Source organism: Gopherus flavomarginatus, chromosome 17, assembly GCF_025201925.1.
Source record: "Gopherus flavomarginatus isolate rGopFla2 chromosome 17, rGopFla2.mat.asm, whole genome shotgun sequence".
NCBI lineage: Eukaryota > Metazoa > Chordata > Testudines > Testudinidae > Gopherus > Gopherus flavomarginatus.
The window spans coordinates 21384653-21395308 of NC_066633.1; the positions used below are offsets into that span (position 1 = coordinate 21384653).

The 10656-nt window shown below is 52.9% G+C and overlaps 1 protein-coding gene across 1 annotated transcript in view; it reads left to right on the forward strand.

Annotated features, from left to right (window-relative positions):
* Positions 1 to 10070, forward strand: part of NDOR1 (NADPH dependent diflavin oxidoreductase 1) — a 47853-nt gene extending 37783 nt beyond the window's left edge. The window contains exons 14-15 of the mRNA XM_050926356.1: positions 1945 to 2039; positions 7467 to 10070. Of these exons, the coding sequence (XP_050782313.1) occupies positions 1945 to 2039; positions 7467 to 7611 (240 nt within the window). The 3' untranslated portion in view covers positions 7612 to 10070. The remainder of the gene's footprint in view (positions 1 to 1944; positions 2040 to 7466) is intronic.
* The last annotated feature ends 586 nt before the right edge of the window (positions 10071 to 10656 follow it).

Genomic DNA, 10656 nt, shown 5'->3' on the forward strand with positions numbered 1-10656 from the left:
CTGGGCCTCTCAGGAGCTGATCAGAATCTGCCCCCTGCTGCCAAGGTGGGAAAGTCTGTCACACTTCTTGGGGCACCAGAGCTGTCTGTCACCTTGGTGCCACCTGCCTTCAGCGTGAGGGAGTCTTACCTGTGCCAGCTGGGTGTCAGCTCCCTGACAAACCAAGCTACTCAAGCACTCAGCTCTGGGCTTTCATTTTATTGAGTATCTAATTATCATTAATCTTTTCAGTGAAGACTGAAGCAAAATAGGCATTAAGGAACTCAGCTTTCTCGGTGACACCAGTTGTTAGCACTCCTTCCCTGCTAAGTAGAGGACCTACACTTTCCTTTGTCTTTCTCTTGCTCCTAGTGTATTTAAAGAACTTCTTATTGCCAGGTGTAACTCATTTTGCGCCTTAGCTTTTCTGATTGTTTCCTTACACGCTTGTGCTATTTTCTTTTGTACTCTTCCTTATCCATTTGGCCATGTTTCCACTTATTGTAGGATTCCTTTTTGATTTTCGGGTCATTAAAGAGCTCCTGATGGAGCCATATTGGCCTCTTACTAATCTTCCTATTTTTCCTTCGCATCTGAATAATGTGCAGTTGTGCCTTCAATATTGTCTCCTTGAGGAACTGCCAGCTCTCCTGAATTCCTTTTTCCCTTCCATTTTCTTCCCATGGGACCTTGCTCCACTTCTCTGAAGTGTGACATTGCAGGGTGCCCTGTAGTGGCTGGGGGAATGTTACTGAAACCACTGAGGGTGTTTGAGCCAGTGACGTCTGGCAGGGGATCTTGCCCACACCAGCCTCCCTGCTTAAAGCAGAAACCATTACAGGGCCAGACTAAAGGGGCAAGAGACAGCAATCTCCTGGGCTTGCACCCAGATATGTCTCCAATGCCAAAGACCCTTGGCAGGTTTGAGAGGTGCACCCAGTGTCCATCCAACTCCACTGAGGTCATTCCAGCCCTCTCCAATGGCAGAGCGGGAACCCTTGGGAGATGCTCTCCCTCACCCAGTGGCCCACAGGCCCCTGGATGTGTCTCTAGGCTGCATGCAGGCAGGCAGTGGTGGAGCATGAGCAGTTAGATGTCTGATATCCTAGTGCCCTGCTGTGCTTGGGGCAATAGCTGCCAGACTGTCTCCGGTAGGCATAGCTGCATCAGAGGCCCATGCTCCATAGGTGCTCAGCTGGAGGGAGGCTGCTTAGGACATGCACTGAATCAGATAATCTCCTAATCAGCCTGGCCTCCTCCTCTCAGGCCAGGCCTGCCCAATTTCTCCACTGCACCAGCTAGCGCTAGGCCCAAAGGGGAGTGGGGTTTGGAGCAGATTCTAGCAGTGGGGTTCACAGCCCGGGTTGGCCATGGTGCAGCTGCTGGCAGGATGGTCTCAAACACTGGCACTTTGGGTGAGGTGGGGAGCTACAGCCAGGACAGGTGCAGGACTCTCTGGCCAGATGCCTTGCTGGGCTTGTCTAAAGAAGTGCAGTGCTGCCTGCTTATTTCGGCACTGGCATGCAGGAGAAGGGGATGCTTCTAGGGACCCTGCTCCTTGCAGCTTCTCTGACTTATGGCCCGGCAGCACTGCTTCCCATGCCAACAGCTGCTTGTGGGGGAGGAGCAGGGACGAGATCAGTGTCCTGAAAGGAAACCATTTATGATAGCCACTCAGCTCCACGTGTGATCCCTCTGCTGTGCCCATCTCCCCTCTGGACCTCATCTGACTGTGAGCTTGAGGATCTTGTAAGACCTTGTTCTGTAGAGCCTACAAAGTGCCTGGATTGATGCCCTCTGATGTCCAAAGGGGGCATTGTATATACTGGCCTGTTGAAACACTGGAAATAACTGACCGGTGCAATCTGCGCTCACCCCAGGGATGGGCAAGGTGCATTAGTTCTGGTGTCTATGTCAATAACCGGACATGGCTGCTGGCTAGCATGAGTGTGTGTTTCCTTGCAGGAGGAGAAGATTTATGTTCAGCACCGAATTAGAGAGAACCAAGGACTGGTATGGGATCTGCTGAGCCGTGGGAACGCTCACATCTACCTGGCGGGGTGAGTATCTCGCTGCACCAGGAGTGCTGCTCTCCCACGACAGGTCTGGATGCTGGATCCTGGTTCACATTATAATTAGGCACCATCTTTCCTCCCATTAACAGGCTAGCAGTGCCTCATGTAAGAGCAAGAGACAGGGAATCGCTTCCCCAGCCAGCAGGGCAAGACCTTGCGGAGCTCAGAGGCATCAGCACAGGCTGTCAGGCAAGGCCCTAGTAGAACAAAGTGGGCACAGCCTGCCATTGGCACAGCCTGCTGGTTCAGGAGCTGGCAGGAAGTGGGGTCGGGTACAGCTGTAGGTGGGTTTGGTAGCTGGAAGCAGCCGGTTGGGGTTAACCGCCCTGCACACCTCTCCCTGTGTGGTTGCAGTATTTAATGAACTGAGAACACACATTTCTGAGGGCTCATGTTATCTGTGCACCTCGTACAGAACTCAGAAGTCCAGGGATTTCCCCAAACAGAACCTACTGTGCTGATGGTCAGAGGACCTGCCTAAGGGACCGGGAGCCAGGGATCAATTGCAAACCGGATTCCAATCGTCCCCACAGGGGAGAGAGCCTGAATACGGTTCCCCAGCCGTGGTGACTTGAGGCTCTGTAGTGCAAGTGCGAACCAGCATTATTACTAAGGAGATGACACAAAAATGCCTTCCCCCTCTCTAGCTCCCTGTGAGTTCCACCCGAGCACCCTGGGCCATGCAACTCTGAGATTACTGGGGTGTAGCCCACTTAGGGCCTTATAAACAGCCAGAACCTTAACAGGCACTCAGCAGTCAATTGTCAGCCAATGCAGAGCACACACAATATACTGTCCGTGTGCCCAGGCACATCCTGCACAAGCGGAGGCTTTCAGCCCCAAACAGAGCTACGTTAGTCTGGCTGAGGGTGAAGACGACACGAGTGAACACAGTGTGGAGCCATATCCGAGACAAGAGAGGACATCTGCCAGCGGGGGCCACCATTGCTGCGTGGGACTACAGGAGTGGAGACACAGCCAGTGAGACCCTAAGACTTCCAGTCTCCTTGGCAACATGTCGCTGGTGGTCACTGCCAGTTCGTTCAGAGGATGTGCTTCTCTTTGCCAATCAGTATCCCCTCCAGCATAGCGGTGGTACTACAGCTCACAGTATCTCATCCAAGCCTGCCCACCTGGCTCTCCATACACACAGAGCCCTCTGGGATCCCCAGGATACAGTCCAGGGAAAGGAAGAGCCCAACGTAATCTTCAGGAAAGAACAAAGCTATTAAAGCCCCATCTCATAGAGCCAATCCAATTCCAAATCGCCAGTAACCCATGTCAGGGCACCATGTCAGACAGAAAGAGCCAATCCTCTGTGCTGTGGCTTAGGAATAGGAGCTTTCCTAGCTCCTTAGAGTTTCCTGCCTTGCTCTGTTAGTACCTGGGAGAATGACTTCCTGGAGCAGTCTCTCTCCTCTGGCCAGGCCTCCATGTGCTGCCTGACTCTGTCCCTGCCCTCCATCATAGCCAGATTACACTCGTGAGCCTTGTCACTGGCTAAACATTGTGCAGCTGTCTTGAAACGCCCCGAGATCTCTGCCCAGAACCTATTGATCACAAATTCTGACCTGAGCCCAGTCATATCCCTGCAGTCCCTAGGGCAGGTGTCCCAGTGACACACACTCATCGGTTCCCAGGCCAGCCGGGAACCCTCCTGCGACATACGCAGGGCACAATCCAGACCAATGAGTAGCTGAGTCACCTCTGCCCTTCACACTGCTTTGCTGTTGCTGCAGCTCACAAACAGCCTCCAGCAGGTGAGTCACTCCCAGCTTCAGCTGTGCGTACCAGGCACACCCAGGCTCTGCATTATACTGCAGGGACCCCTGCCCGCTCCCAGCCCCAGACCTTCCCCAGAAATGTGCTGCCAGCCCTCTCCTGGACAAGACAAGCTCAGATAAAGTCCGTCATTGTATGAACAGAAATATTGAGATGCACCAATGTTGTTACCCCAGATGGAGGTTCTGGAACACACTGGCTTTATGTGTACTTTATGTGTAATAAACAACAAGTTTATTAACTACAAAGAAATAGATTTTAAGTGAATACAAGTAATGAGGCATAAAAGTCAGAAATGTTACAAGACAAATAATGATAAAACGCAACTAATGGCTAACGTAACAAACTCTGAAAGTCAAGGTGACGTTTTTCTCACCATATGCTCTCAACAATCTTACCGGCCAAATGCCTTAAGCCAGGACCCCTTCTTCTGTGTAACGGCTGCTTCTGTTGTTCCTTCTGGTGCAGTGAATCGATGCAGAGAAAGAGAGAGAAGAGGAGAGGCTCTATTGGGGTGTCTCCCCTTCCCTTTATCATCCTGTCCTCCCTTTGAGAAGCATGTGCTGCTGGGAGCACAGGGGCAGGCAGACTCTGTGGACGGGAACTCCAGGCTGTTTCTTTGCTAAGATGTAGATTTTTCACCCCAGCCTCTTTCCTGCTAAAGATTGGCCACTTAGCAGGTTGACTTAGCCCATTGACCTTGTTTACACCTGGCTGAGCTGTCAGCTTGGGAACTGGTTTGGCCACTCCCAAACTTGGAACGTGTGTGAGTAACACCATACAGTGGAATCCTCCAACTTCACATACGATGTTGCCACACATATTTTACTAGGACAATAATGACCAGCAAATTAAGAGTTTTCAAATGATACCTTGCCAGGCCTGCTGTGTACAAAGATTATTACAGTAGTGGACATGGGTATATTCCAGGGGTGGCCAAACTGTGACTCGCAAGCTGCATGCGGCTCTTTTACAGTTAAAGTGCGGCTCATGGAGCCCCACTCCCACCCATTCTCCACCCACCAGACCTGCGGGGAGTTTGGGACCTCTACCTTGCAGCAGGGTGATGGGGGTAGGGGCTTCTGCCCAGCAAGGAGGGCGGTGGCGGGGCTTCAGCCCTGTGGGGAGCATCTGCCAGGCCTTGAGGCTTCAGCTGGAGCAAAGCCGAAGCCCCGAGCCCCGGCTGGTGCCTCCCACGGGGGAGAGAGCCACGGGGCCAGAGCCCCGAGCCCCGGCTGGTGAGCCCCAGCTCTTGAATTTGTGAAAATTGTGGTATGTGGCTTGGCGGCTCAGTAAGTTTGGGCACCCCTGGTATATTCTGTCACACCGTTGTCCTCCATTCTGACCTGTAGAACACAGGCCATAGGACTACTCTGAATTAATTCCTGTTTGAACTCGCAAAGATCTTTTAGAAACCCCCCAGCCGGGATTTAAAATTGTGAGGTTCATTGACCAGCTGCTTGGCACAGTTGCACAGGCCTAGACTCAGAATGGTCTGAGATACAAGAGAAATTCCACAGTCTCTTTGACATCCTGGAGCCCAAAGAAGGGGATCCAGTGGCCGTACCTGTAGATGAAGGGCTGTAGAGCCAGCAAAGGACCGTGGCTAACTCCTGTGCAGGGCTGATGGAAGGTATTGCGTCCCGCAGAAAGGACTGCCCCCCATCCTGGGATACAGACATCGGGGCAAGTCCAGGAAACATCTGACGTTCCAGACAGTGACATGAACCTCCCTCGTGCCCTGAGATCCTCCTCCGGAGCTCGTCACTCCAGCCTTGCAGGACATCACGGTTCACCCAGCTCGTAGGGGCACCTTTGTTTCATAGTAAGGGGCAGACAATGTCATCACCCAGTGCTACCATACAGCCTGTCTATGGTCCCAGGGGTCTTCACCGAATGCCTGCCTGTATGGGCATTCTGCTCTGGACCCTGGGAGTCTGCATATCCACCTGGATGACTGACTGATTCAATGTAGATTGTCTCAGGAGGCCTTTCAGCTCTGTGGTCAGCAAATTGATCCAGGCCATAGGGCTGGTAGGCAGCCTGCCAAAATCCACGCTGGTGCCTAACCAAAGCCACGTGAGTTGTAAGGGCAGCCCTAGACTCCAAACAAGCCAACACTCTACTGCTAGCCTGACCCTCTTCTGCACGCTACAGAAGATCTGTGGCAGCCCTAGATGTGCCGGTATCATATTCCACCACCAGTTACTAAGTAGTGAGGGATATTTCCCACCAACCAACCCCTTCAGCGAAGATCCTTGGTGATCAAAATCACTGTAAAGACAATAGATGTATACGTACATACATACATGAAATAATACTCGGAAAACCCCAACAATCTACAGGGCCACTGTAAGGCTGCTGCGCTGTGACGAAACGGCACGGCATTACGCTGTGGTTTGTGATGTGAGCGTCATGACTCCATAGCTGGCTGTGCCCTTGGTTTTGAGGGCTTGAGCTTGGAGCTGAACCGAGATAGTGGCCCCGTTTGCCAGGGAATGGACACAACGGCTTTTGGAACCCAAGGTTTTCTTTGAATCTATGTATCCGGGGAGGCCCCCAAGCCTCCCTCAGTGCAAAGCCGGACAGGCTGCCCCATTTGTTCCGAGGAGTCTAATGCCCAGGAGCCCTGGCTCGAAGCCATGTGCCTTAACTGAGTACCCTTGGGCATATACTCCCTGCTGGGGGCTGGACCCTCCCTTGTCTGGCGAGCGCATTGGGTCAAGCGTAAGCTGCTCTGCGGGGGGCTTGTGTCCAGCGATGTTCCCGGGGGCGCTATGATGCCATGCGTGGTTATAAAGCCACTGCACAGGAACTGGCCCACAAGGCAGCCAATGGGGCCTGGTCCACACTACGCTGTTAAACCGATTTTAACAGCGTTAAATCGATTTAATGCTGCACTCGTCCACACTACACTGCTCTTTATATCGATTTAAAGGGCTCTTTAAATCGATTTCTGTACTCCTACAAAACGAGAGGAGTAACGCTAAAATCGATATTACTATATCGATTTAGGTTTAGTGTGGACGCAAATCAACATTATTGGCCTCATTCTTTTATAGTAGCTACCCAGAGTGCACCGCTCCAGAAATCAATGCTAGCCTCAGCCCACGGACGCACACCACCGAATTAATGTGCCTAGTGTGGACGCACACAATCAACTTTATAATATCTGTTTTATAAAATCGGTTTAAGCTAATTCGAATTTATCCTGTAGTGTAGACGTACCCTGGGCTGCGTCAAAGTGAGCCTGGTGAGCTCTGCTGGGAATAGCTGTGTGCTCACGGCAGGGCTGGAGAAAGGGCTTGAGTGCTGCTACGATGGAGCTCACCCTCGTACTGGTCAGGACACACAGCTGGGTTTGGTCCCACAACCAGGCCGACAAAGCTGAAACCAACCCTTACTGCGCAGCTGTGCAGCAGGAGAGGTAGCTAGTGAGAGAGAGCTGTGTCCAGCAGAGCATGGGGCCTTGGAGAAGCAACAGAGGGGACTGCAGAGAAAGCCCTGCCCCGGCCCCAGCCGTGATAGGATTGAACAAAGCTGGCCTTACGGGGGAGCTGGAGGGGCTGATGTGTTGAGACTGTCCTGTGTTCTGCTTTGCGGTTACAATAGAGACTTTCTTCCTTCCAGAAATGCCAAGCAAATGCCGGCAGCAGTAGCAGAAGCCCTAAAATCCGTGTTCCAACTGGAAGGGGACCTGTCCCCCTCAGAAGCTGAGGAGTATCTAACAACCTTGGAAAGATCCCGTCGCTTCCAGATGGAAACCTGGTCGTGAGCCTGGAGCCAAGCCTGGAACAGCCTGTTCCTGGCTATTCCCCTGGCCTGCCAAATGCTTGTAGCTATGTGGGAGTGTCCAGGCCCAGACAACACCCAATAAACCCACTAGCACCTTGTGTCAGCCTCACAGTTCAGTGCCAGGGTGTCTCAACCAGCACAGTTGCCCTGCTAGTGACAGAGGGGAAACTGAGGCACAAAGGGGGGAAATGGCTTGCCCAAGGTTAAGTGAGTCCATAGCAGAATCACGAGTATATCCAGTCATCCACCCATGTAAACAAGACCGTGGTGTCCTGTATATCATCTCCGAGAGTCTGCCTCCAGCTGCAGAGTGGTGATGTCATGTAGGGAAGATAGTGAGTCCTTGAATACTTGGACGAGGTGTCACTGATGCCAGTTCACCTTCCGGAGTCTGCAAGTAGCCTGAACGCATGACTCAGAGATGTGTGAGCTTCCCCGTTCCTCCAGGAGCTGAGCTGACACCTACTAAGGACAGTTTAAATGGGGCATAAGTAACTGGTTCCCTGCCAAGTCCCTAATGGCCTCCTGTATCACCTCCGAGCCAGCAGCCAAGCCTCCTCCCACGCAGTTCTGTGCCATGCAGGCAGTTGAAAATGGGGTGAAGGGAGGGGGCTGCTGTCCAGTGGAGCCACAGACCCAGTGAATGGATGCAGAACCTGCACTTGGAATCTGGAGGTGGGGAGGGGGGCCTGCTGTTTAGTTGGCCAGGGCCCAGCTGCACCTGGGCGGGGAGAACTTCTCCAGGAGCCACATTCACTCTCAGCAACAGCTGTGTGCAGGGCTCCTGGCGAAGGTAGCCAGTGCTTTCACTGGACGCTCATGCCCAACCCCTTCCTAGGCTCAGGGGTGCTGGCACATGGGTCCCTGCTGGCAGAAATGGGGCTGGAAGCAGCGCCTGTGCCCCACACATCCTCGTGCTGCAGTACAAAGACCAGAGGGAGGGGTGCACCCACCACCACAAGTCAGTTTCTTCCCGGCTGTCTGCGGCTCGAGGTGGAGCACTACAGCGCTGCAGGTTAGCTGCACAGCTCACTTTTCTTCTGTTTGTTTGTTGTTTAGCACAGACTTGGGTGTTCGGGGGCTCCCCGCCCCTTTCTTTGTAATCAGGGCCTGCTTTGACCTCGACCCTGTGTGTTGGTGGCCTTCCCCAGATGAGTTAGGCCAAACCCCTGGGTTCAAACCCTGCCAGACCTGTCACAGACCATTCCGCCTGCCTCCGCTACTTCAGAGAGCCTCACGTCCCCCTAAGCATAGGGGCTGCTCCAGCTTCGAGAGCAGATCCAGGGAGCTGAGGGGAGAGTTATGAAGCCTGTGGAGTCCGATTCCCCCCCCACCCCCAACCCCGTTGTAGCTGCTCGGGGAGCACTCCGGTGCCTGAAGAGCTCATGGTGCAGCTTAGGATACTTTGAAACGTCAGCGGAGGGAAAGGCCCCATTCACCAGAAAGAGAGACTCAAACGAAGGGAAAAGTCTCCTCTCCTCTAATGCCAGGGAGCAAGGAGGCCTCACGTCCTGGTGTGGAGACTGCTGAGGCTTCTCCCTGCCCTAGGACCAACAGGAATCCTCTGGCAAGCAGCCCCAGGATCAGAGCCCTCCAAATAGAGGGGCAGCTTAAAGGAATCCTCTTAGACACATGCTCCGGTATTGTCTTCCCAGGGTCACAGCCACAGAGAGCACACGAACCGTTCATCTGTACCATCTCCAGCACTGCTCAGCGTGGCCTCACCCGCAGGAACGGGATCCAAGTTCACCATTACCAACCAGGTTGCTTTCCCGTGAGGATCCCTGAGTCATGGAAGAACCTGAATCCTCTCTGCTGAGAGATATCGACTAAGATTACTTGCTGATGTAGTAGGAAGAGGGCCTGAAACATAAGCCCATGTATCAGAAGCCTGGTATGGGGCCTGAGGCCTGGGCTAAAGTAGTCAAAACTTTGCTGATATAAAGCAATGTTAAGTTGTGAGCAAGAGGCAGGCCCTGCTCACAGAATCTGGCAAGAACAGGGCTAATATTGCAGAAACACACATTCCTGAGTGCTGCTAGGCATAAGAATATAAACACAAGCACATTCCAGGAAGGTGGTACCAGAACACCTCGATGCCAAACACATTCCCCAAAGAGAGCAGGAACGCACCAACCCATCCTACAGATAAGGTCAGGATGACAGTGTGATGGATAGAGACGTACAAGGTGATGAGAGGTAACTGGCTACATCAGAGGGTGTCAACTAACTACATCAGAGGGACAGTGTGTAACTTGTTCGTACTGATGTATTAAAAGGTATCTCAGAGGGAGTGTCTTTGGCTGGCCTGGGGTTAATGGACTGAGCTAGTCCGTTGCAACGGGCACGCATGTGTTTGTGTACCTGTAACCATAGAGCCAGGGCACTGGGACTGTGCTTCGTTGGCAATAAACCTGATCATGTGCCTTCCCTATTAAATGAGTCTGTGGATTTCTTGGGCCGTTCGATCAGAGCCTGCTGTACGGGTTTTCTGGCTAGAGTCAGGACAGCATGCGAGAGTACACACACGCAGCCAAACATCTGATGACAGCTGGTGCCAACACCCCCCGTCAAACCAGAGTCCCTGGTGATGCTACAAAGCCTCAATCACCGATACCAACATGCCCCCAGTACCAACACCAGTAGCTCCCCTCTGGATATGGGAGATGACTTGGACATTTCTGTCCAGGACTCCACCACTTTTCCATTCCAGCCTCTCTCCCTAGAGGTATACTCCTAGGAGGAGACCTCAGGAACCAGCCAATGTAGGAACACCCTTGGGGTACCACTCCTTTCCTCTGTGCTCCATCACTGTGGGGTTTTGGAACCCTTGGGCCCCTTATGGTGACCAGTTTTATAGGCGCCCTCACAAGGACCCACCAAGATCAGCAGCTACTGGTACCTCAGGACCCTCCTCCCCAGGAGGACACCCCCAAGAGGCGCAGGAGGTAAGTGATGAGACCCCACTATCTAACAAATTCTCTTCCTCACCTGATGAGGCCCCCACCCTATGCAGAGGATTTCA